This window comes from Balaenoptera ricei, chromosome 21, assembly GCF_028023285.1.
Source record: "Balaenoptera ricei isolate mBalRic1 chromosome 21, mBalRic1.hap2, whole genome shotgun sequence".
Lineage (NCBI taxonomy): Eukaryota > Metazoa > Chordata > Mammalia > Artiodactyla > Balaenopteridae > Balaenoptera > Balaenoptera ricei.
The window spans coordinates 10,677,501-10,704,624 of NC_082659.1; the positions used below are offsets into that span (position 1 = coordinate 10,677,501).

Genomic DNA, 27,124 nt, shown 5'->3' on the forward strand with positions numbered 1-27,124 from the left:
AAAATATATAAGCAGCTCATGCAACTCAATATCAGAAAAACAAACAACCCAATCCAAAAATGGGCAGAAGACCTAAATAGACATTTCTCCAAAGAAGATATACAGATTGCCAACAAACACATGAAAGGATGCTCAACATCACTAATCATTAGAGAAATGCAAATCAAAACTACAATGAGGTATCACCTCACAGCGGTCAGAATGGCCATCATCAAAAAATCTACAAACAATCAATGCTGGAGAGAGTGTGGAGAAAAGGAAATCCTGTTGCACTGTTGGTGGGAATGTAAATTGATACAGCCACTACGGAGAACAGTATGGAGGTTCCTTAAAAAACTAAAAATAGAACTACCATATGACCCAGCAATCCCACTACTGGGCATATACCCTGAGAAAACCATAATTCAAAAAGAGTCATGGGGGCTTCCCTGGTGGCGCAGTGGTTGAGAGTCTGCCTGCCAGTGCAGGGGACACAGGTTCGAGCCCTGGTCTGGGAAGATCCCACATGCTGCGGTGTGACTGGGCCCGTGAGCCACAATTGCTGAGCCTGCGCGTCTGGAGCCTGTGCTCCGCAACAAGAGAGGCCGTGATAGTGAGAGGCCCACGCACCACGATGAAGAGTGGCCCCCACTTGCCGCAACTAGAGAAAGCCCTCGCACAGAAATGAAGACCCAACACAGCCATAAATAAATAAATAAATAAATAATTTTAAAAGAGTCATGTACCACAATGTTCACAGCAGGACTGTTTACAATAGCCAGGACATGGACACAAGCTAAGTGTCCATCAACAGATGAATGGATAAAGAAGATGTGGCACATATATACAATGGAATATTACTCAGCCATAAAAAGAAAAAAACTGAGTTATTTGTAGTGAGGTGGATGGACCTAAAATCTGTCATACAGAGTGAAGTAAGTCAGAAAGAGAAAAACGAATACCGTATGCTAACACATATATATGGAATCTTAAAAAAAAAATGGTTCTGAAGAACCTAGGGGCAGGACAGGAATAAAGATGCAAACGTAGAGAATGGACTTGAGGACACAGGAAAGGGGAAGTGTAAGCTGGGAAGAAGTGACAGAGTGGCACTGACATATATATATACTACCAAATGTAAAATAGATAGCTAGTGGGAAGCAGCCGCATAGCAGAGGGAGATCAGCTTGGTGCTTTGTGACCACCTAGAGGGGTGGGATAGGAGGGTGGGAGGCAGATGCAAGAGGGAGGGGATATGGGGATATATGTACACGTATAGCTGATTCACTTTGTTATACAGCAGAAACTAACACAACAATGCAAAGCAATTATACTCCAATAAAGATGTTAAAAAAAAAAGCCATTGCTAGGAGGGAAAAACAAGTATCGTATATTAACGCATATATGTAGAACCTAGAAAAATGGTACAGATGAACCGGTTTTGCAGGGCAGAAATTGAGACACAGATGTAGAGAACAAACGTATGGACACCAAGGGGGGAAAGTGGCGGGGGGGTGGTATGATGAATTGGGAGATTGGGATTGACATATATACACTAATATGTATAACATGGATAACTAGTAAGAACCTTCTGTATAAAAAATAAAATAAAATAAAATTCCAAAATTCCAAAAAAAATGCGTATCTTATACAGGCTGGTCTCCTGCAGCAAACATCTCTTCCAATATAACTGGGCCATTTTTTATTCACTCAAACATCTGTGTTTTCATCAGCTGTTTAGGAGGTCATAACATCCACCTTTCCTAAATTGTTTTCTTTTGTTACTTAGTTGTTGGGCATCTTTCCCAGTTTCTGAGTTTTTCTGGAAGCGGAGGTTTTAACTAAGACTTTATTTTATTTTTTAAATTTTTATTGGAGTACAGTTGCTTTACAATGTTGTGTTAGTTTCTACTGTACAGCAAAGTGAATCAGCTACATGTATACATATATCCCCCCTTTTTTGGATTTCCTTCCCATTTAGGTCACCACAGAACACTGAGTAGAGTTCCCTGTGCTATACAGGAGGTTCTCACTAGTTATCTATTTTATACATAGTATCAATAGTGTATATATGTCAGTCCCAATTTCCCAATTCATCCCACCCCCCACATCCCCCTTGGTATCCATACGTTTGTTCTCCACGTCTGTGTTTCTATTTCTGCTTTGTAAATAAGATCTTCTATACCAGTTTTTTCAGATTCCACGTATATGCGTTAATATATGATATTTGTTTTTCTCTTTCTGACTTACTAATTTTTAAGTTTTCACTCATTGTCCTCTGTGAACTGTAGTTATAATTCCAATTAAAATCTTTGGATTCCTGGTTAATGATGCTAGATTCTCCTTCTCAGTAAATTGATATTCCCAGATATCTAAGGACTATTAAGAAGAAGTGTTCATAAAATCCAATAGAAAAAAGGAAATGCAAACTTTCAAACCACAGGGACATTATTTGATAGGAAAACTAGTCCCTTTTAGTTAAAATGTTAGAAATAAAATTTTTGCTTAAAAAAATAATAAAACAAAATACTGTTCAGTCGTGGAGTCTGGGAGAAAGGACCCCAGCCTCGGCCAGGACTCAAGTCTCAGGTTGGGTCTGGTTACTCCTCTGTAGGTCCCCGAGGACTCCTGAGAGACCCCAGATGAAGCCATGAAGCCAGGACTCCACTGACCTCCACTCTCACTTTCATTCCCGCCCTCTGCCCTGCTGACTTTTTAAATTCCAAAGACCTTTAGCTTGACCCACAGTTTTTATTTTTACATGTGAAGAGTGTACCCATCACTCTCTAATTACAACCCTAAATCCCTAGGGTATAAGCAGCTGAAAGGAAATGGTAACAAGTTCCTTACCTTCAAGGTCCTCCTGATAGATTAGGATTTCTTTATCTCCCTCCCAGTGGACTGCTGCAGAGAGAAAGGTCAGTGCTGAATTTGACGTCCAGAAAGCGCTGGATTCCCAGAATCACCTTTGCATTACGATGACAGCATTCGCACTACTCTGAGGTCATCAGAGTTGATAGTTTGGAAGTGGTCTCAAAGAGATCCAGTGCTTCTCGGCTCTTTGTACTGGATTCAAAAGGCCACGCAGGTAAGGAAAATGCAGTGACCCACTTAAAACCATAATTAAGGGCCCAATCCCGTTAAGGAATCTGGGTCATGCGAAATTAAAATTCAGAAAGAGAGGGGCTTGGCTTCAACGCCTTCTAAGTCTCACCATGCGTTGAAATGACAACATCAGTGGACTAAGAAAAGTCTAATTCTGAACCAATTTAACTGGATTTCAGTGAAGAGCCTTAGGAAGATGAAGCACCTTCGTTTCAAGGTGTAAATGTCGGCCTGGCATCCCCACCCCTAACGTGACCTTGACGGCCACCCGGAGCCCATGAGGCACAACTGTGCTGTGCTCAGCTCTGAAGATGTTCTCAAGGCTCAGCTACAAGATGGGGGGGGGGGGGGAAGAGAAAGAACAAGTCACACAAAACTGCTGGAACTTGCAATCTGAGCGCCCTACCTTGTAACGGTTTGAGGTCAAGGGGGTCGAGGGCAGCCACAGCCTCAGAGACTCTGGAAGGCCGGCTGATCCCTACATTATTGACAGCCCGCACGCGGAATATGTAGGACTTTCCTTCAAAAAGTCCGGTTACGGGGTATTTACAGATCTTCACGGGGCGGTCATTGCACTGAACCCAGCTGTCAGTTCCCACTTCACATCTTCAAATAAAAAATAAGAGTAGAGAATAACAACTATATCAGTCTAGCAAGTATATAGAGCTGTATACATACATTACACACATATATGTATATCGCAGTTATAACAGGAGAACATCTCCCACCGGTAAGATGAATGTTGTCGAAATATTGAGTCACACAAATAGTAGTATAAATAAACTTTAAAAGACAGAGCTGTCCAGGAAATGTAGTATATACGCATATATGTCCCTGAGCCTTTCTAACTTATAGCTGAAGCTCAATTCCCCACCTCAAACACATTTAGGCAAAATCTCCTCCAAAGGTTATTTCAGATCTATCCCTGACAGTTCTCTTTCAATTTACACCACAAAATCTCTGGGTGCCCCTAAGCTCCCTGGCACGTCTGCTGCCTAGGTCCAGGAAATCAACGGTCCTTCACCCGGTGTCCCAAAGACGCATCTTTCTCCACCGGGTCACAAAGTAAGTCCTCGCTGCGAGGCTGGCTCACCATCTACTCCAATCACGTTAAGATGTTTCTTTCTAGAACGCTTCTCTTGTGGAATTTGGAAGTCTTTAGAAAATATTAAGTCCTGACCAGAAACCTGGAAATGTAGAAAAGACTGACCTCCATTTTTCCCAGGTTGAGAAATTTCAATGCAGAAACTGCATGTCAAATTCCCAGGAGAAAAGAGCGAGTTCAGAAAATTCGTCTTGTACCTGCGTTTAGGAAGAATCATCTCTCTTTCCTCCTAACTCTTCGGAATTTTTAATGAAAGTTCTCTGACCTGCGTATGCTGACCTGTTTCGGCCAGAGTCTGATGTGGTCAAAACTGAGAGTCTGGCAGAAACAATCTCAGCCCAGACCAACAACCGGCAGGTTACAAGGATAGGAGGGCGTCAGAAAAGAGAAGAGAGTGGAGTATTACCCGAGAAGGTAGGTGCAGGACGTCGTTTTTGCCAAAAGGTTGGGAAAATGTTCTAATGTCATAGGAGAATAGACAATAGCTTTTGTTTTGGTTTTTCTGTTTCATTTCGAGGTAAACCCTGAACAATGCAAACCTGACGCCAGCACATCAAAATATCACCCTGATGGTGACTATAGCTTTGTTGGATGGAGAAGAGAATTTAATCAACATAACGCAAACAAACTGGGCTGCTTGTTTCTTTCTGAAATAACTGCCTTATATTAATGTGTTTTACACGCATAAAATCTTAAATTCCTACCCAGAGCCATCCTCTTATAACAACATAGCTTATACCCTTCTATCTTACTTCTAAATTCATTCTCTTTGACTGTAATTTCTCGCAGTGATTAGAATGGATAATGCATTTGCATATCCAGTAAATTCACAGCTCTGCTTGCTGTCCCTCCCAGGCTCTGAGCACTATCCCAAGTAAAGGAACAAGAAAAGAGTTCAAACTCCTTTGGGTTTAACGATGACCTGCATTTACGTTATTACTCAAATTCCAATATTTTGTACCTTGAAACATCAGTATTTTTCACCTGGAAACAAGAAGAGAACATTATTTAACCGAGAAGAACATTGGCCTTTGGGTATAAATGAGCTGGCGTCCTCAGCCCGACGTCACCATGCCCAGGCTCTCGTCCTCGGAGGGAGGAACAGGGCTGAGCACAGACCTGCCGGCCGGAGCCCCATCCCAGCCCCAGGCTGGACCCTCAGCGGAGCCTGCAGGCCGGGCTCAGAGCGAGCCTGGAGAGGCAGGGTGGGATTTGATACTGGTGCCAATCAGGCAAACTGAGCCTCAGCCAGCACACAAAGGAATCGCGTGTGGGTACACGAGGCCCTGCCTGGCAGGCGACACTTTCCAATTACCCAGTCAGGAGTGACTAATAACCAAATAGTGAAGTTACCTACATCCCATCAAGAACGGCGTCACAAACTTGAGATTAGAGAAATACCTACGCACGTCGTCTGGGGTAATGCTCTTCTGAGGAACGTTTCCACCCCCAGAGGAATCAGTGGACACTCACCGATCAATGAAGTAGCCAATGACCGGGCTCTCCTTGGTCATGTTGGGTGGCTTCCAAGTTACGATGACATAATCCCGGTTCACATCGTGGCACTGCAGGTCCATGGGCGCGCCAGGAGCCCCCGTGACCAGGGGGTCAGCGTCTGGGGTGGGAGAGGAGAGGGAAGTCACGTGATCAGGGTCCTGGGTGCGGGGGTGGGGGACAGCTGAGGCCGGCTGACAACTTCTTCAAACTCAGCGAGCTATCTGCTTGCTCTGCCCCTGCTTCGTCCTCACGCCCTTGATGGATTGGTGACGAGAGACATGCACGTATTGATGAGTCTTTAAACTCGAAACACTCTGTCCTCTATGACACACTCAGTCTGTGATTTTCTGTAAACGAATCCAAGTTGAAGTTCGCCTTCTACTGATGGCATGTCATCACATGATGTCATGTCGTCCAAAACCGACCGATGAAACGATAATAACAATGAGGCCTTTTGAACACCTGAGAGACAGTACCTTAGACACTTGTGTGTTTCAGAGTCCTCAGAAGGTCTGAGGACTTAGATTTTTTTTCCCTGCAAGTCGTGAGCACACTTTGGGTCCGTACGCATGCATCCCTTCCACAGCCAATCATGATCATGCAATTACGTTTGTTTTCAAATGTTAATTACGGCGGCACTGAAGGCCAACAGAGCTATTTAGAAAGTTAATACACTGCACATTTAATTTCCTTATGTAAAATGTGTATTTATTCAGGACTTAGGGCAGTTGGACCTTCTTAGCAGTGTAAGCATTGTACACTTTCTTGTTCCCATCTCCTCAGCGTATTAAAAGCTAAGGATTTCTTCACACCGAGCCAAATATTGTCTCTCATATTCAAAGTCCTCAGAAAGTCGTCAGAACACTTAAACTCCCCATACGTGCATTATTTTCTTCCTGTTGGCTGCACAAGCAAGGCAATTTCAGCTACTGCATTTATTGCGCTTTCATGGGGCAAAACATCTTGCTAGAAGGCATGCACGGAGAATGGAAGGCACATTTTAATGCCAACCAAATAAAAATGGTAAAACTTTGTGGACGTGTCTAAAACCCCAGCCTTGCAGGTTTATGCTGTCTGGTGGGGGGGGGGAGGGTGGGGGGGGGGGTGCTTGTTGGCACTTTTTTTTTAAGTTAAAATATTCCCTGATGGTACAGCCCTTCCATCATGCATGGATCTAACTGAAATGGTTTGGAAAAAATAATATACTGACAGTGTTATTCCAGGCACATATAACCTGGAGCCCGAGGTGGGCATACAGGTGCAGGAGACACGGAGAACAGGGCAGGTAAGGCGGGGGTGGGGAATGGAGGGCAGAGTGGCCAGGACTGCGGGGAGAGGAAGAGGGGGGTCCCGGTCAGGAAAGCAGCCGCTGGCCACCCAGAAGAGACTGGTGTCCCGGGAAGTGGCCAGCCGGGCCTCAGCCAGGAGGGGCCTCTATGCCCGAGGCCGCTGCACGAGCCAGAGCCGGTGCAGGGTAAGGGCTCGGCTGGGGGGGCACTGCCCCGCACATAGGGCCGGGGTTCGCAGGGGCCCAGCTCCTGCTTCCTAGAGAAGGGCCCAGGCCTCTGCGCTCCACACCTTCACTGGAGAAAGAGAGAATATTTTCTTCCAAAACTGCTGTAAGAATTTTAGATTATATATACATATGTGAATATGTATGTGTGTGTGTACACATATACATACACATATATACACCTGTATGTATACACATATACATATATAATACATTATATATAATTTTATCCATTTTATATATCCCTTTATCCATTTTTATATATAAAATGTACATAAAAGTATGTATATGTGACATATACATCTATACACGTATGAATATATACACCTACAAGCCTATATATGATAGGCATTTATAGATAATATATAAATATCTATGTTATACATATACATAAAGATAAATACACGTATATATACAACATCGACCGCTGTGCCTGGTATATCACGAGCTTTGTTTTCCTTTCCGTGAGTGGGACGGACAAGGCTCTCATGGGCTGCTGGGAGGATGAAACATGACAACACGTGTGTCTCCTGGTGTAAACGCTCCAGAGGTGTGGCCCCCGTGGTTACTGTCTTAAACACACATGTGACTGAAGTCAGTGGTCATGACAGTGTTGGTCCTTCCTGCCATGGCCCTGTCCCTGTCACAAGGCCTAAGCGGGGGAGGAGGGGAGGGAGGCCCAGGCGGCCCGGGAACGGGCCCTTCCACTCCGGACCCCACTCCCCGCGTGGATTTCTTCCAGAATCAGCAGTTCACTAAGCTGTTCACTCCTAGGAGTCATCCTACAAATTCCAGCAATTTATCGTGACAGGGACACAAAGCTCCGCCTCTGCTCCATCCCCAGTGACACCTGCTTATGTCATGGATGTGATCGGGACACGCCCAGGAAACACCTCCTGGCGGTCAGGCCATCTCCGGGGAGCTGCCTTGGGCTCCATCTGGGCCCCGTCCCACCCCACCCGTAGCCTGCGCACCTCGGACAAACAGGAAGGCGCTGTGGTCGTGGACCCCTCCCCTGGACACGATCCTCAGGGTGTAGAGACCCTCGTCGTCCTTGTTGAGGTGGCTGAAGGACAGCGAGGCCTGGCCTCCCCCGAAGAACATCTTTGTCCACTGGGACTCCTTCAGCAGCACGTCTGGAAGATGGTCAAGGGAGACGGGCTTCAGGGACATGCAGGGACCCGGGGCACACGCGGAGGACAGAGGTGCCCGCCAGCCTGACCCAGAGCACAAACACACACATGGGGCTGGGGGGACCGGGACACGCGAGACAGGACAGAGGTCAGCACTCGGAGTGTGAAAGGCGGGATTCGTCTGCAAGGAGCCCTGCTGCGGCTTCGAAACGCACTTAACCCAGATGCTGACGCCAGGAAGTCCCCCACCAGCGTTCCTTAGAAATTAATAATAAAGTGTCAACAAACCACAGTCAAAAGGCAACGAAACTAAAGAGGCAAATTTCGGGAGAAGAAAGGTAAGTGACGAAAAATATTCAACACTGGATATCAAGGAGACACAAAACAAAATAATGAGAAATTATTTTTCACCTACTGATTTGGCAACATCCATAACTGGAAAGTGCAAAGAGGACAGCCTGTCAGGTGCAGCCTTGAACCTGCCTGTTCCATTCGAATCGGCCAAGACTATGAAACTGCGGGTCCCCAGAATCCCGGGCACTTCCTAGTCACGGGAACACTTTCTAAGATCCATGCCAACATCCTCTGGGAATATTAGGAGAACTCTCCTCGAATCCATTTCATTTCCAGAAAGGGTAAATTAGAATCTTAGAACTTAGCTCTTAAATCTTAAATTAGAATTGCAAAGGGTAAATTAATCTCCTTTGTCACCACAAAGAGGCTCTCTCCCTTCCTCTCTCCCTCCTGGACCATGAAGATCAGACACAAGTATCCTTTTCCAACCGAAGAGCACAGGCCCAGTGCCCTCGGATCCCAACAGCGGACTCCGGGGATTGCAAGGTCACAGGCGTCTCCTCTGCACCTGGGACGCGTACCTGTTCCTCTCCTCTGCGCGTGGGCCCAGGGGTCCCCCTCCCCCTCCGCCAGCTCAGAGCCTTCTCATCTGTCAACAGCCTATTTTTTCTTTCCATAAAGCTCTCCATCATCACCGCAAACCTGCCTTCTTGGCTAACTTTGACAGTGCACGGGGCCAGTGCCATGCGTTTGGCAAATTATCACAGCCTGTTCTGGGACATTCCTTACACTTTACAGAGACTCTGCTTTACCATTTTGTGTATTTTCCCCAACTAGATTATAAATACCTTATGGGCAGGAACGGCATATGATTCTTTGTGCTATTTTGCATTGTGTTAGGCCCTGAATAAACACAGGCAGAATGTTCTGTGAGTGAATCCATAGGGAACAAGCTCCCTTTAGAAGCAGCAGCCAGAGATGAAGTTTCCTTCCACAGTCTACCCACACACCCCACACACACCACACACACAACACACACACACCACACATCACACACACCACACACACCACACACACACACACATCACACACACTACACACACACCACATACACACATACACACATCACACACACTACACATACACACACCACATACACACACACATCACACACACTACACACACACCACACAACACACACACACACACCACACACCACACACACACCACATACACCACACAACACACACACAACACACCACATACACCACACACCCCACACACCACACAACACACACACACACACCACACACACACCACATACACCCCACACACACCACATACACCACACACGCACACACCACATACACCACACACACACCCCACACACACCACACACACACCACACACACACACATCACACACACCACACACCACACACACACCACATACACCACACAACACACACAATCACACACACCACACACACACCACACACCACACACACACACACCCCACACACACACCCCACACACACACTACATACACCACACAACACACACACACACACCACATACACCACACAACACACACAACACACACCCCCACACACACACCATACACACACACACCACACACACACCACATACACACACACACCACACACATACCACACACACACACACACATCACACACACCACACACACACATCACACACAGACACCACACACACACCCCACACACCCCACACACACCACACACACACACACCCCACATACACACACACCACACACACAGCACACACACACCACACAACACACACATCACACACACCACACACACACACCACATACAGCACATACACACACACCACACACACACACCACACACCACATACACACACACACACCACACACACCACACACACACCACACACACCACACACACACACCACACACTACACGCACACCACACACACACACCACACACTACACGCACACCACACACACACACCACACACTACACGCACACCACACACACACCACACACACCACATACACACACACACCACACACACCACACACACACCACACACACCACACACACACCACACACACCACACAACACACACACACACCCCCCCCACACACACCACACACACATCACACACACCACACACACCACACACACACCACACACACACACACACACCACACACGCACCACATACACCACATACACACACACACCACACACACACACACCACACACACCCCACATACACACACACACCACACACTACACGCACACCACACACACACACCACACACTACACGCACACCACACACACACATCACACACACCACACACACACCACACACACCACACAACACACACACACACACCCCCACACACCACACACACATCACACACACCACACACACTACACACACACCACACACACACACCACACACTACACGCACACCACACACACACACCACACACACACACACACACCCCACACACACCACACACACATCACACACACCACACACACCACACACACACCACACACACACACACACACGCACACACACCCCACATACACACACACACCACACACGCACACACGCACGGCCGCACAGGGCAGCCCACGCTGGCTGGCGGGAGCAGTGGGCAGGGCCCCGGGAATGGGGGGTCCCAGCCCTGCCACTTCCCGGAGGTCGGGGGGAGGGCGAGGAAGTTCCTTGTCTCAGCCGCCCACTTACGAGGGGGTTGACAACACTTCCCTCCCAAAGACCTGATGAAAATCAAGTGAGTTATCACACTCAGAATAGAGCCGGGACGCAATCAGCTCTAATAAATGGTAGCTACTGTTTCAGCAGAGGAAAAACATAAAGAAACAGACACCCCGCTCACTCCTCCTAATCCCACGGAGACCCTCTTTATGGAGCTATAACAACCCCCGATGACTCATCTACCTCCAGGCCTCCCTGTTAATCCCATTCCCCGGGAAGTTCAAGGTCAACGCGGGTCCAAGCTGTCCCCAGGCTCGCCTGCTTTGCCGCCCGCAGCTGTCGCGGAGGTGGAGAAAGCGCCAGGTCAACACTAAGGCTCAAAACTCACCATCACCCCAGTGAGGCCGGGGTCCGAGCCCAAGCACGGCGGGCGTGGGCGCAGAGCGCGCAGGAGGCCGCGACACTCACCGTCCCGGTACCACTGGGCCTGCGGCTGCACCCGCTTCAGTTCCGGCGTCACCAGCAGCGTGCACTTGAGAGCCAGCGTCTCGCCTTCCGTCCGGAAGGTGACGCCGAATTTCTCCAGAAACTGGACGTCGAAGTGCGTGTACGGGATCACGGAGGACAGGGGCACTGCGCGGGGCAGAGGACGCGGTCACACGGCGGGCCGGCTGGGCAAAGCAGGCTCCTCACCACCCGCTGCGCTCACTTCCCCACGGGCTGCGCTGTGGCCTGAACGCCTGTGTCCCCGCCCCACTCCGTTCTCAGGGCGAAGCCCCGCCCCCCGGTGTGAAGATATTGAGGGCGCCTTCGGGTGATTGGGCTGGATGAGGTCCTGGAGGCGGGGCCTGGGATGGGGTCAGTGCCCTTGTAAGAAGAGGACAAGACCAGAGCCCTTTCCCTCAGCTCTCCGTGAGGACATGGCGTCCCACACCTGCTAGCTGGGACGCGGTCTCCCCTCCTTGGTGGGCACCTCGACCTCGGACCTCCAGCCTCCAGAACTGAGGGAAGTAACGGTCTGACGTTCAAGACCCAAGTGTGGTGTTTGTTATGATGCCCGAGCTGACTCGGCCACTTCTGAAGCATCAGAAAACCAGCGTGGAGTGGAACCTGGTCATTTGTGCCAAAGGAGGATGGGAGGCAGAGTGAGCAGGGGGTGTGTGCTCTGAGCCACGTGCGAAGTGTAAAGGGTTTAAATCCTGCATCAGCCCCAAGATGTGTGAGCCCCTGAAGCCATGGCAGCGGCGGTCAGCACACCGACACCAGCCAGGAGAAAGGGCCTTTTGCAATACACTTTGAAAAGAGATTTGATGCTTAGAAAATATTTTTTAATGATATGCTATGTCACTACACATTCTTCTGCGCAAAGAAGGAAAATAATCAACTTACAACTGATCGGGAGCCCCACAGAATAGAACGGTTCCTCGTCACCTCGGAATCCTGCAAGACAGTCAGGCGATCACGGCGGAGAAAGAGGACAGAAGGTGGGGAGACAGCGCCCCATCCCCGCAAGACGGCAGACTCACTTCTCACCACCACCGCCGCGTTGGTGGACGCCTGTCCGTGCACGTTTGTTGCCACCGCCGAGTAGGTCGCAGTATCGTCAAAGTCCGCCCTTGGAGGGGAAAAAGCAAGACAGCGTCCTGAACGTGCTGTCGGGCCGGCCTGTTCTCTGAGAGTCAGTGACCCGAACTCGAGCACAGCCTTCCTCGACAGCAGCTCGTGTGACCTGGACCCCTGGTTCATGAGTGATTTGTTTGAGAACAATGCCAGCTCTGCCCTCAGAACGAGGTATTAACTACAGACACCGCTGACATCTGATCCCGTACGATGCCTTAACTTTGGCTTTGCGGGGGAAGAAAATGTACTAGCACTTCCAAAGATGCTGAACTGCACCCTCAAAGAGAAGCTTGTATTCCCTCTGGTTCTGTTTTTCTACCTGCAGCATCCGTGGTTTTATCTTGTCAATGGGCAGCTCCAATGGCCTCAACCTCCAGGAGAATCAACCCCACCTCCCTCCCCACCAGGGGCTCCCTGCGCAGACCCCCAAAGCAGTTTGATCGCCCAGACAGGAAGCACCCACTTGTGGGTGTAACGAAGGTGCCTGGACTGGACCCACGTGAGGCCTCCGGGGCCGGAGCGTCGCGAGGGACGCGTGTCCACCCCTGGGAAGGACAATGGCCCAGGGACCACAGAGCCCAGTTTCTCAGGGGTGGGGCTCCTCCAGCTCCCCACGTCCATCTCACGGAAGCCGAAGCTTATTTTCTGGCTATGAACTGTCTTCCCACCAGCTTCCCCCCAAAACTTGTCGTGAGGGCTCTTACTCAACTGACACTCTGCTAGTTACTTTTCGTTGGCTACTTTGTATAAAAGTCTCAAGTGCCCAGCAAGACAGTGCTATTACCCTATTAACTTGGAGAGAAAGTAGAGCCTTTAAGAAGTTGGGTATACAAGGTCCACAAAACTCTGGACTCTGCAGCTTTCTGGTCCTCCTGCCATCTCTCCAAGCATGGGCCTCCCAGGCATAGTGACAAAAACACAGAAAAAGCTTACTCAGGCCTCATGTTTAGATGCTTTAAGCATCCACTGACCCAGAGACAAACCCGTTCTTTGGGAGTCCTTCGTCATTTTATTGTATTTTCTATTCCACTTGGAGCTGAAAATAGTTTCTTTGACCAAAAAATACACAGTGTCTCCAAGAAACGAGAGAGAACATTTCAGGGACCCACGCTGCCTGGGAAGAGCCCCGTCCCTGCCCCCACGAGGTTCTAATCCAGTTCCACTGCGCCCGGCAATCCCATCTGGCCTCCTGTACCTGCCGCTGCCCAAGGGAGAGAGAGCCGCTACCGCAGATGTTCAAACCAGTGCATTACGTTCAGGCTCACCTTGGAGGGATACAGGCCAACCTCAAGGCCCCTCAACAAAGCTGCAGTTCTAGCCTGAACTCATCGCATTCCTCTGCCGTGCCATTTCCACGTACACTGCGGGTACAGCGTATCACCAGGGGCAGAGTAAGAGTGACGGTACAACACGTAAAAATCCCGTAAGCATAACACGGACGCTTTCCCCATCACTGGCCATTCATGTTCTCTGCTGATCTACACACACGCTGCGCGCGCACACACACACACACACACCCCACACAACAAACAGGCCACAGCAGCTCCCTCTGGGAACACGGCTAGGGCTGGGGGTCTAGGGACGCGTGGAGAATTTCTTCTCTTCCATAACCTTAGGCATCGCTTGGATTTTTTTTAACCTTGCCCTTGGGTTATTTCTTCTAAACAATGAAACCACTGTATTTTCATAAACGCATTCTTCAAACAGGAAGTATTCTTCTGGGATTAGCCCTGCACCTCGCTCTACAAAGATCCCTCCCCACTAGCGGGACTCACCCGCCCCGCAGACCGGAGGGTTGGGCCGCCCACGGGCATGGGCTGCGGAGTCGGGAACCAGAACAATGGGGCGGGGTGGGGACAGGCAAAGGCTCCTGTACAGACTGCCGCATCAAATCCCCTGACCTGGGGGTTGGGATGGGACTGGGACACAGACTCAGAAGTAGGAGCCGTAAGGCAAAAACAGACACTCCACCCAGAGCCGAGAGATGGGGCAGCCCAGCACAGGAAGTGCCCCCCCCCCCCGCTGGACCTGAACCAAGACTGTCCCCGGGCCCAGCTGGTCAGCGTCCCTACCCACTGCTGAGCGAGGAGGTTACTGGTGCCTGAACCACATCAAGGGCTCGAAAAGACCGTGTACAGACGTCACTCAGAGTGTGTCCATCGGTCACCATAAACCTGTTTTCATCTTCCTCAATACCTCCCTCAAAAGCCTTTCTGGACGTGACTTCGTATCGGTAGTCTCCAAACTGTGTCCCAGAGTTTTCAAACCAAATCTCCCAAATGTGCTATCAATTTCTTCTTCAATACGAATTTCAGCAGTTTTTAAAACAACAGTAGAAACACGCCCTTGACACACCACGTACTGGCCACTCACTGAAGCCCAGACAGCTTTGTGCTGCGCTTGACTTGTTTGTGCCCTGACGTCCCTCAGGCAGAGCTGCTCACACCTTCCCTGCTTAACTGAATTACATTCTGAGATTTCAAGGTCACACTTAATGTTCCCATTTGCGACTACTAATCGCTGTGAATCAGGACTTTTCTTCAATATTGTACAATCAGAATAAAATCCGGGGCAAAATTATGTCTGCTGAGACTATTACAAGACTGCAGTCATCAGCCACAAGTTCTGATTTCAGATCTGTGCCCTGATCAGGCCAGCCTGGTAAGTCTCATCTACTGACTTTTTAACAAGTAAATAGTATGTATTTAAAACTTCTCAAATACGTTTACTGAATACCTACACTTTACTTGGGGGACACGGACGATTAAATAAAACAATGCATTTGAAAATACTTTGCAGCTGTATAGTACTGTATGAACTGTGTAGATTATTAATTGAAATGTATTAGCTGAATCCTTGGACTGAAGTTCAAAAAAGGTTCCCTTTCCCTCCCCGGAGAAGGTCCTCTCCTTTGCCTTTACATTCCAATGAAACAGCACGGATTGCTAAGCGTTTTGAGAACTGCAGTGAATTGCTCTCCATCGTTTCCCAGCTGAGAACAGCTGGAGGAACCCAAGAAGGAGGCTTGTGACGCAAAGAAGGAGCCCCAGGCACCAAGCCCACCTGGACAGCAGCGTCTCCCGCCGGAGTCTGAGCTGCTCTTCAGTTGACTCACAGAATTAGGACCCCGGAGGCAGACGTACCTAACACTCCAGCGCTGATAGCCGGTCAAGTCACCAGTTAGCACTTGGTCCTTAGCAGGAGGGACCAGGCTGGGGAAAAGGTGCCTTGGAGGCAGGATCTTGGTGCACCAAACACGTGCACACCTGCTCACGTGCACCTATCCAGAAGAGAGGCTCCAAGGGGTCACCTGATTTGTAAAGAAGCCCATGCCCCCTAAAAACATCCGGACCCACTGATTTACTGCCACAGACCCCAGGCAGGGCGCACCCGGCTGAGGGAGTATGCAGGCGAGAGTTAGAACTTCTGGTCATGCTTACTTTTGTCTCGTTCTTTTTGCACATGTCTTTTGTAAATGTTTTACATTCTATAAAATACAGTAGAACAGATATAGATTATAAATAAACACACGTGCGTGTATTGGGGGAGGGCTCATATATATTTGTTGGCTGCTCTTGCAGGGGGTGGGCTGCAGGAAGCATGGCGCCTGGGGGCACCGGACAGAGGGGACAGCGGGACAGCAAGGGACCGGGCAGGCAGGACTTTGCAGATTCGGAGGAGACGGTGCCCAACTTAAAATTCTGTTCCCAGGTCAGTTGGAGACCCACATGCCTGACCACAGCCCAAGGGCCCCCCAGTCTTCCTCTCCTTCCCGAGGACACACTAGGAGAAGCACTTTGCCAGCCCACAGAGTCTATTTCGAGCCTCTACTTCATGCTGTCAGAAATTGCAAGCGAGATTAAGGGGCAAAGGGGTTTATTTTCTGTTTGGACAGCATCCCAGAATAGACAGAGGTGGTATCCTTTGGTCTCAATTTTTACAAACTTCCATGGGGCACTTTTGCAGCCCAAAGTCTCAATCTGAAGTGCCCCCAAAACCACTCCAGGGGAGAAACTAATCTTCATCTATTTTAAAGAGGGGCAGGCAAACGTTTAAGTGGCACATGAATTTCTCTTGGGAAGTCAGGCCCCATGTACTCAAACTCTAAGCGGTGTTGACACGGGATTTACAATTTAATTCAAAGTAGAATTTGAATATCAAAGTCTAAAAATAAAGTGCAAGAAGAGGTTAGCCCTGGAGTCGCCCTGCGAGGAGTGGGGAGTACGGAGAGGTGAGGTTAGAATAAAACACAAGATAAGATGTTCTAAACACCTTTATAAAAACACGAGAGCAGCATGAAAATTCTTTGAAGAAACAGAACTCACTCTATGAGTCCCAAGAGAAAATCTTATGAGCATATAAAATCATATCAATGACAGCTTAAATTCAAACAGTACCAAAGGGAACTAAGCTTTCTTTTCAGCACTTCAAGAATTCGGCGACAGTGGCCAAAGAATATTCATAGGAATAAATGTCACTCTTGTAACAGAAAGAAGAGCTCATTCCCCAGCCAGGGGAGAAAAGGAGCCAGCACATTCCTCACCACTTAACCGACCACAGATCAGATGATGGTAACTCAGCAGTCTGGAATGAACAGCTGAGGTCAGCTGTAATTTGTGGGCTTCCCCCTGGCTCTTTTTCTGAAGACTATTTACATTTCATCTGTTAAAAATGTCCCAATGTGGGTAAGAATACTGAGAGAAAAGTTAGTCTCAGGAATTTCCTTGTCCCAAATTCCTTAACTATTTGCAAGCTGAGGCAAACTCCAAGTAATATATCTGAGGACACCTGGATATACTGGGGCCTCACTGATTTAGTTCACCCGGTTCAAAGCTTCTCTTATTCCCAGTACAAATTTAAAAGTTGCCAACATAGTGTGAACAGGACTTTTTCATACTTGAGCAAGGGAATTCGTTTCTCTTTTCAAAACGATGACTGAAATTCAGCTTGAAAACAAACCAGTTGCTAGGGCACCCCAGGTTAGAAAAGAGTCACCCACCCCCCACCAAATAAAAATACTCTTCAAAATGAAGGACAGTTTCTCTTTCTAGATAGTATGTATTACTGCCTGTGGAAATTTCTGGAAATTTTGGAAACTGAAGGAAAGTGGGATGCTTAGACCCCGCCCACTCTCAGCCTTCCGCACCCCAGCTGACGCAGGAGCCCCCAACCCCGGGGCTGATTCCGACCCCTCTTTTTCACTGACACCCACATCCGATCCATCAGCAAATCCTACAGCTCTAACTTCAAAATCGGTCCCCGCCCACCTCATCGGCTCCACCTCGTCCACGTTGGTCCAAGCCCCACCATCTTTCTTGAATTTCGGCCAAGCTGTCCAAGTCTGCCCTGCTATCCGTTCGCAGTCAGTGACCCTCTGGAAACGTAAGTCAGATCTTTCACTTCCCCTTTGCCCCCAGTAACAGCCTTGTGACGGTTACAGGGTTGGGGGTGATCTTCACCGTGCTGGTGAGATCTCTACCCTTCTGTCCTATGACTCCCACCAGGGCTGCTGCAGCCCTGGGGTCCCGACGCTCCTTCCCGGAGCCTCCGCCCCACGCCTCTGTCCCCTCCTCCATCCCCTTAGACGTCTTCTCCTCTAAGGCCTGCCTGGCCCCCCTTTAACACCACACCCGCCCCAGCCGCAGGCCATATGCCCTGACCCCTGCACCCAGTGTCATCACCCTGATCTACCGTAAGATTCCCTCTTTATTACACTTAAGGCTTGCCGCCATGTTCTGGACCTCCAAGTCAGGAAACGAGGTTTTGGTCGCTTTAACACAAGTTCCTAGACTGTGTGGGGCACATAGTAGGTTCTCAATAAACAGTGCCAGTGGGGCCCATGGGGCCAGGGCCTCCAGCTTTTCTAAACAGCCTCAAATTTACCTAGAGGAACAAGGTTATGACTCGACACAAATTTTAATCTTAACTGTAACCTGTTAGCCTCTGTCCTAATTAATCTGCATAATGTTATGATCTTTTTGTAAAAAATAAAAGCTGTGTATACAGAAAAGGAGAGAGTAAATGAACAGCGGAATCTCACTTTTGTTAAAAAAAATCAAAGCATGCTCGTACGGTTCTACATGTGTGTTGTGTAAGGGAAACCAGCAGTGCTGTAAGTACACCAAAATACCGACCCTGGATGTTGGAAATACGGATGAACTTTACCTTCTTTTCGTTATCTGTATTTACTGCATGTTTTCAATTTGCTATGAGACGAAAATAAAGGTCATATTTCCTTGAGGAGCTGAGCTTGGAACTGTTGCCCAAACCTGCAGGAGATGCAGCCCCACTGCTGAGCAGGTGTGCGGGTGTCTGTGCGTTTCCCCGTGGCCCTCACACCTGGCACTGCCGTCCTTCCTTAGGCCGTTTTCTCCTTTCGTTCCCAGAACAGGAGCCCCGCAGAACCAACCACTGAATCCACATCCCTCTGGCCTGACCCCCAAGGAAACAAAGGGAAGCCTCTACCACCAATATTTAACTCAGAGACACCAGGAACGTCACGCGGAATTCAGATGTGGTGTGAGCTGACCTCCGCTTCTGTGTTTGGGAGGTTGATCACCTGGGCAGGTGCTGGGGCACGGCCGTGCCCGCCAAGCCCTTACCTGTTGATGTCCAGTGTGTGCACCCCGTACTTGCTCTCAATCCTGTACTTTCCTGGCTCCTCTGCCTGGCAGATCAAGCTGCCGTCTTTATACCTAAAAGAGGGAAACACTTGTCTGAGCGTAAAGGCCGACTGGCTGTTTTGCACGTGTCTCCACCTTCCTATTTCCCATTCCCTGCTGCCCCTCGCGGGCGCGCGCGCGCGCGCACACACACACACACACACACACACACACACACACACGGCACGTTTTCGCTCTGCTTCTGCCTGATTCACCACTCAGATCATAGGCGGTGGGCAGAGCAGGAGCAGCTACGGGAAAGGTCCAGAGCCCACTCTCGGCTATTTAAGGGGAGGTGGCTCTTGCAGGACTCAGACTACCTGGGCAGCCCTCAACCTGCATGGGACACAGCGTGGGCCAAAGGTCCCCTGGAACTTGTTAGGAACTCTGGATACAACATTCCAAGGAAAAACGTAACCAGTGTTGCTTAGGCCCTGGTCCAGCCTCTGGAGGGAGGCCGCAGTGTAGCCGGAGTGCACGTGGAGAGACCCAACTGCTCTGGACCCTGCCTGGAGGAGGCTGGCCTCGGTGTCCCCCCAGGACAGCAGGGCCACGGCTCCCCCTAGGGCAAGGGTGGGAGGCTCTCAGCCTCCCCGGCCCGCCTCGTGAGCAGCCAGAGGGCGGAGGCACTACTCTTCTGCTCTGCTGCCGATAGCCCTAACCCAGGACGCACGTGAAAGCACGGTGTTGTGGCCAGCGACAGACCCTGGGGACTCGGTACCAGCAAGTGGGAAAATAAATGAATACACAAGCTAGTTTTAGCAACATACGTTGAAACTGAAAGTGTCGGTGGGGCTTATTTAATTTTCAGCATCACAAGGCTCGAGGAACCCTCTCACTGTGGTTCCAGAGCCTTGGAGTTTAGGGTCTCCACTTACATGAGTAAAAGCAGAGCTGCAGGTTTTCAATAAAAGTCCTCTGGAAAATCATTTGGGTCAATTGCACTAAAATGAAAACGCCTGCCTAGGATTTCCAGGGGCCCCTCCGTGTGTTTCCACGCACGCACTTCCTGGTGAGTTTCAAGAGAATTGGTCCCTGGAGTAGGTGCCGCGCGCCCTGCAGGTGGATCTTCTCCATCCGCTCAGGTGAGCCAACGGCTGCAGATCCTTCACAGGAAGAGCAGCGGGGCCTCCGCCCCTGGGAGGTGCCCCCACTCACCACTGCACCACGGGGGTTGGGAAGCCCTGCACGGTGAAGCACAGCTTGACAGACATCTGCTCCCAGATGGTGTGCGACTGGAGCGGCACCAGGATCCTGGGGGCTCTGCTCAGCTGCTCCTCAAGGAAGTGCCTCTCCCAGGCCAGCGTGTCGTCCACCTGCCCCGGGGAGCAGCGCGTCAGGGGGCCAGGGGCGCGAGGCCCCCGCCACCAGGCCCGCGAGCATCGTGCCGACCACACGGCTGCACAGGCACCCGCCCGCCCCTACCGCGTGCTGCAGGCCGTGTCTGTCCACGTGCTGCAGGGCGTATCTCTCCAGCTTGTCCCGGGCATGGGTGCGGGCCAGGTGCACCTCCTCCTCCAGCTGGGCCAGCTCACCGAGGAAACGCTCCCGCTTGGCCTCCGCGTAGGAAGCCACCAGTGACTGGTACCTAGGAGCCAAGAAGCCACAGAATTCTCGGGACACGTGCAAAGGGCGTGTGGCCACTGAGGGCCTGGGACCAGACATGCGGTCCCCGGGGACTTCCTACGTGGGCTCAAGGAGAAGGTGGGAGAGAAGCTACTTCTGCTTCTTTTGCAAGCTCTCCTCTTCGCGGTGACACACGGGACCCACTCGTTTTCCTGGGAGGCTGCCATTTCTGAGTGAATTTAAGACTGAAGTAAAGCCTTCTGAACTAATAGATTCAAATTAAGAAATAAGTCTGTATCCTAGAAAAATTAAAAGGATACAGTCAGCAGCTTCTTAATCTGTCGGGGCAGAGAAATGAGGGGCACCTTCCTTCTGGCCCGAGGGCCACCTCTGTGGGTTCCACAGGTTACATCCTGGCACTGCCAGGCCCAGCGGCGCGTCAGGCCACCCTGTCACCCCTCCCCGGCCCCATCCCCTCCTTCACCACCGCGTTCCCGAGGCCCCAGCAGAGCCAGAGGCTTGCTGTTCCCTGGGCTGCCCGGGAAGGGAAAACGGCAGCATCAAGTGTGCAGCCGGGGAGGCGGGGACCAGGCGGACGTGGCTTATAAAGGTGGGGTGTCAGACTGGAGGACTTTCTGCTCTGCGTGGCCCAGCCGTGTGGGGAAAGCCGTCCTAGAACCCGGACAGCCCCCGCCACCCTCCACCCCGGGCCCTCCCGCCCCACCGCAGCCCTCACTACCAGTCCTCGCTTCTCCAGACACAGCGCAAATCGCAGGCCTGGTGTCAGGTGTCCGGGAAGCTGGAGATCGAACACAGAGTTTCAGGAAACTCTGCAGCTTCTTCAAGCAGAACCGTGGAGATAGGAACTATAATGAAAGCTAAACCCCTAGCGAGTGTTGACTCAGCCTCGTCTTCACTTCCGACCAGCCCAGCCCAGCCCAGCCCACACCCGCCTGCGTCCCCTCCCCGGACACACACCCACGATCTCCTCGCTGCTTAGAGGTCATCTCCTCGCCCCTCCGGCCTGTCCCCACACCCTCTGCTCATGGTGATTCTCCACGGAGGAGAACAAGCGTCTAGGTTTTTAGACACAGGTGCACACCCGTCGCATCACCCTAATCCCAAGCGCCCGGCTCCCCTTCACTCACGGAGCCACATGCACAGAAATGACTTTGTAGGTCCCTGTGGGAGAAACAGCGAGCGCCTTGCTAAGAGGGCTCGCAGGAACCGAGCCTTCTTGTCTGCGGTGAGTCCCACTAAACGACAGCGTCAGCAAAGGCAAATCTCTATTCGTGCCGAAAACTGTCCTGATGAGCTTATAAAGGATCAGATGTCCCACCTGGACCTCGTTTAAAATGTCTTTGTGAATTGCACTTGTCAATAGCACCGCCGGCCCCGAATGTTTTATAATAAATATTAGAACTAGAATTGCTCCCCCTGGCCGGTCCAGCCCCAAATACCGTGATCTGGGACATTGAGAAGGCACCCCTGCTAGTCTGTGATGGGGTGACTGTGACACTGCCCCCTTGCGCAGAATGATGTCACTCATCGTGCATTTGCCCTAAAGACAAGCCCCTCGGACAGCTGCATAACGCAGGGAGGCCCACTTTTCACAGGACAGAAGTAGAGGCATCAAAGGGACATTTCTAATCTGCTGTATCTTCCAGGAGGACATTTCCAGACCCTTCAGGGCACGCCGATGCCTCGTTGGTATTTATTTTACATGAAGACATAGCTTAACTCAAACTGATGAACCCATAACTTCATCTCTCTCCAAGGACCCATTTGTCCTGTAGGTTAAACTCATATCTGCCACAGGAGGTAAGGAATAAATATGTACTTTCAGTAACGCCTAAGGCCAGCAAGAGTAGTGAATTATCATAAAAAGGACTGGAATTCATCGAACTCCTCAAATCACACTACACCGGGCTCCCTCGGATGGCAGGGACAGAGCAGGGGTTGCAATAAAATCTCCATTAACTCCGGCCCAGCTCACCAAAACCTCCAATTACTTAGATTTACTTTTAAAGGAGGAAAGACCTAATTTCAATAAGATCTTTCACATGGGAGATATGCACATGGGTTGTGAGAATAAAATACTGGGCGGGTCCTAAAATGCAGAATCCCAAAGCATGGGTGCTGGGCTCTGTGGAGAGCTGACACAGCCCTGACCTATATCCACTGCACTTGTCCAGAGGGACTGACATTTACCCTGAGCACCAGGGACACAGTAACATTATAATCAGTCATCAAGAATCAAAATACATTCTTGAGTCAGATTTGATATTGCAAGAGTAGCTTCATGTGTTTTAGGAAGATTTCCAACAGCCAGGATTGTCACAAAAGTCATTTTTGCCGAGACCACATCAATCATGGTAACCCACTCCCTGACTGTTCAAATTAATACAAGCTTACTTTCCCCATTTATTTCACCCCAGGAAACTGAGGAATAGGAACTTTATGGGATAAGATCACACCAAGGTATAACTGATTAAAATAAAATTATAAAGCTCTGGTCTTCTCACTCCCTGGGCCAAAACCTTAAGCATAGGAGAACCCTTTCTGAAATAATCCAACACAAAAAAATCCAATTTCTTAATGTACACATTCTGAAGTGATTCTTTTACAAAAGAAGTCTTCACTTGACAATAAAATTAATTTTCAGGGCAAAATTCCCATAAGGCATCTAAAAGATGATTCAAATTTTTTTTTAAATAAAGGCTAATCTTTTCAGCTATACAATATTTTTACTAAACAGATTCCTTAGTCATAGTGCAACTTTCAGACTGAAACATGTTGAGCCAAATCTCATTTCCTTCCGGTTTTGAGTGTTTTAGCGATACAGAGAAAACTTTCTAGAAATAAGTAGGAGGCGAAGGTGAGGGGGAAAAAATAGAGCAGATACGAAATGAAGCATTCATGAGATGCTCAAGTGCTCTGTTCTGAAAAGATCCAAGTCAGTTGACCACCTGTTTCTCTGTGATCTGGAAATAATTTTAAGACCGACGTTCTTAGTAACCCCACCCCATTCCTGTGACATTTTCCCCATGAGCTGAGTCTGTAGAAATGTGAGGCATGAGGGTCTACAGAATCCCCTCCCTTCAGCTCTGTGTCCACACAGACACGTGGCTGGAATCCTGGCCTCTCTCTGGAAGATTCCGCACTCAAGTCTCAAGCCTCACAGCTGTTCCTTAATAGCCGAAGAGGCTGGTGGTGGAAATTCAAAAACTCCAACTCAGACCTTTAGGTCTCGAGGCCTCCGAATGTGACCAGCGTGCTTTCTGGGGAAAGGGAGTGAGTTTGGGGGGAGAGGAGAGAGGCCTGAGGCCAATCCAGCTGCAACGTGTGGACAGTGGCCATGGGTCCTCTGGACCGCAGGGTTCTCTTCTGCACGAGGATGCAGAAAATCCAGCCCCAGTCGTTTCCTTGTCGGGATGAACTGAGATGATGACAGTGGAGAATAAGAATCGACTGAAAACGGTCGCACGTGGCTTTCACTGCAGCAAGTGTTCCCTTCCCAGTTCACCCACGTCCCCTTTCGGCTATGCCCCCTGCCTCATTCTCTGACTGCAGAGCCCCTGCCCAGGCCACGGGGCAGCGCGGGGCGCCCGGGGCTGGCCTGGCGGCGGGCAGAGAGGGCAGGGCGTTACCTGTGCCTCCTTTCCTGCTCGTCCTCTTCCAGCGCGGTGCTCACCTTCCTGGCACACAACCTGCAGGTGGTCCCCTCCTGTGCCGTCTGGCTGGACCCTCTCTGCGAGGACGACTTCTGAGTGACAGATCTCTGGGAAGACGTCTGGGTGGAAGCGCGCCTTGGCGAACATGGGAAAAATCACATGTGGTGGAGAAGTGTAAAAATGCATCGTCACAAACAACATCACTCCCTTTCCACGCCCCCAAGCCATCCTCGAAATGCAGGGCACCCACACCTGCACATGCGGACACACACACATGCACACGCCTGCAGGCACACCTGTGTGTATGCGCTTACTTGCACATGTGAACACACACACACACACACACACACATCCCTAAGTGTGGCCTCCAGCCCGTCTGCACAGGCCCATCCCCCGCAGGGGCGCGCCCCCAGACTCAGCTGCCCGCCACCCCTGCCCCTCCCTCAGGCCAGCCAGTGCCTTCCAGGCCCGTTTGGCCGGAGGCCATGATTATATATATATCTCTTAAGGGATCTGCAGCTCCCTGAGGCTGCTGGGAGGGGCAGACAATGTTTGGCTTTGTTTGTTACCAGGATGGCAGCTAACCACAAGGACCACAGGCGGTTCTAAATATAGGGGCTGGGGACGTGGACCTGAGGCCAGAGCCTGTGCCCGGTGTCCACCTCCTAAATTAACACCGCAGAAATGTGGGCGGCCAGGGCATGTGCCACTGGCCCCTGAGACGCAGAACCTCAGAAGCTCACAGATGAGGCTGCGGCTTGACACCAGCCTATCAAGCAGTGAACAAAAAATCTACCTTTTGCTACATTATTATTAATGTAGCAAAATTATCATTGAGATGGGCTTCCATCCGATCTTCACTTGGCCCCCATTAACTTCTGTCCCACCGACATTCTTTCCCATGGGTTTCCTTCTCATTGCCCTTGCTTTTTGGTGACCTTTTAGATTCTAGTTCTGGAAAGGCATGTGAAGAAGAGTGAAGTCAAGGAGCAATTACTGAAGGTCCATGACTCATGAGCTAAACCAGGGGCTCGGAGCCAGTCTACCAAGACCTGCCGGGATCTACAGGATTTGCCAGGATCTCCCAGGATCTGCCAGGACCTGCCAAATCTGCCAGATCTTCTAGGATCTACCAGGATCTCCCAGGATCTGCCAGAATATGCCAAAATCTGCCAGATCTTCTAGGATCTACCAGGATCTCCCAAGATCTGCCAGGATCTCCTAGGATCTACCAGGATCTGCCAGGATCTCCCAAATCTTCCAGGACCTGCCAGGATCTACTAGGATCTGCCAGGATCTCCCAAATCTTCCAGGACCTGCCAGGATCTACTAGGATCTGCCAGGACCTGCCAGGATCTACTAGGATCTGCCAGGACCTGCCACGATGCCATGCAGTGCCCCACACAAAGTTTGCTGTGCAGCCGGGTCAGCCACGTTCCCCGTCTGGCTCTGGACACGGGCATCGGGGAGCACGGCCCTCCCTACCTCCCCGGCTAAACCAGTTCATCCCCAGGCTTCAGGGGACTGGATAAAGCTTCTTGCCTTGAAAGTCAGACAAAGCTCGTAATCAAGGCTCGGCCTGCCCCATCAGTGAACTACAACTTACTTTTTCGCTGCATATTCATCCAGAAGGTACCTTGTTTGAATATTACGGTATGACTGGTCAAAGTTTTTGTGTCTCTTTTGGTAGAAGGGCATGGCAACAAGTGACATCTTTGTGGACACCTAGAAAAAAGAGTAACAAATAGAGCAGAGGTCCTGGAATTTCTAAAGTAATCAGGCTCCTGCAATTCACACTAAACTTTTAGGTTGTTCCAAAGAGGAAAATCAACTCCAATTAACAAAACCCTTGTGGGGAAAGAGAATATAAGAAAGAGTCTTTAAGAGGAAATAATCTTGGACACCTATTAAGTTCCCTGGGACCTGACTTCATTTCTTGTTTGCTTCCATAAAAATTAGAAGATTGAGCCGCTTGTTTCCCTTAATTGTAAACTCACCCAATGTCTATAAACTACCTAGTTTGTTCAAGGCAACGTGAAAAGCAATGTGAGCGATAAGGATAAAAATAATTAAAGCACAGGTCAGAGAAGTAAACAAACACTTAGAATACAAGAGAGGAGGAGATAAGAGCAAAGGAGACACAAAACGTGCTGGGAAGTAAGGGGGGAGCACGTGGCCCAGGGGTGAAGCAGGTGACATTTGAGAAGAGCCCAATGGACTGGGGAGGTGATGGGCGG

General features: G+C 50.0%; 1 protein-coding gene across 1 annotated transcript in view; it reads right to left on the reverse strand.

Moving 5' to 3' along the window:
• The window catches only part of MYOM2 (myomesin 2), an 82,151-nt gene that overhangs the window by 49,623 nt on the left and 5,404 nt on the right, over window positions 1-27,124 (reverse strand). Inside the window, exons 2-13 of the mRNA XM_059909387.1 lie at window positions 26,494-26,612; window positions 24,864-25,022; window positions 21,073-21,235; window positions 20,806-20,963; window positions 19,588-19,680; window positions 12,892-12,980; window positions 12,755-12,805; window positions 11,834-11,998; window positions 8,174-8,335; window positions 5,663-5,804; window positions 3,491-3,690; window positions 2,830-2,883 (exon numbers count right to left, since the gene is read on the reverse strand). Of these exons, the coding sequence (XP_059765370.1) occupies window positions 2,830-2,883; window positions 3,491-3,690; window positions 5,663-5,804; window positions 8,174-8,335; window positions 11,834-11,998; window positions 12,755-12,805; window positions 12,892-12,980; window positions 19,588-19,680; window positions 20,806-20,963; window positions 21,073-21,235; window positions 24,864-25,022; window positions 26,494-26,600 (1,543 nt within the window). The 5' untranslated portion in view covers window positions 26,601-26,612. The remainder of the gene's footprint in view (window positions 1-2,829; window positions 2,884-3,490; window positions 3,691-5,662; window positions 5,805-8,173; window positions 8,336-11,833; window positions 11,999-12,754; window positions 12,806-12,891; window positions 12,981-19,587; window positions 19,681-20,805; window positions 20,964-21,072; window positions 21,236-24,863; window positions 25,023-26,493; window positions 26,613-27,124) is intronic.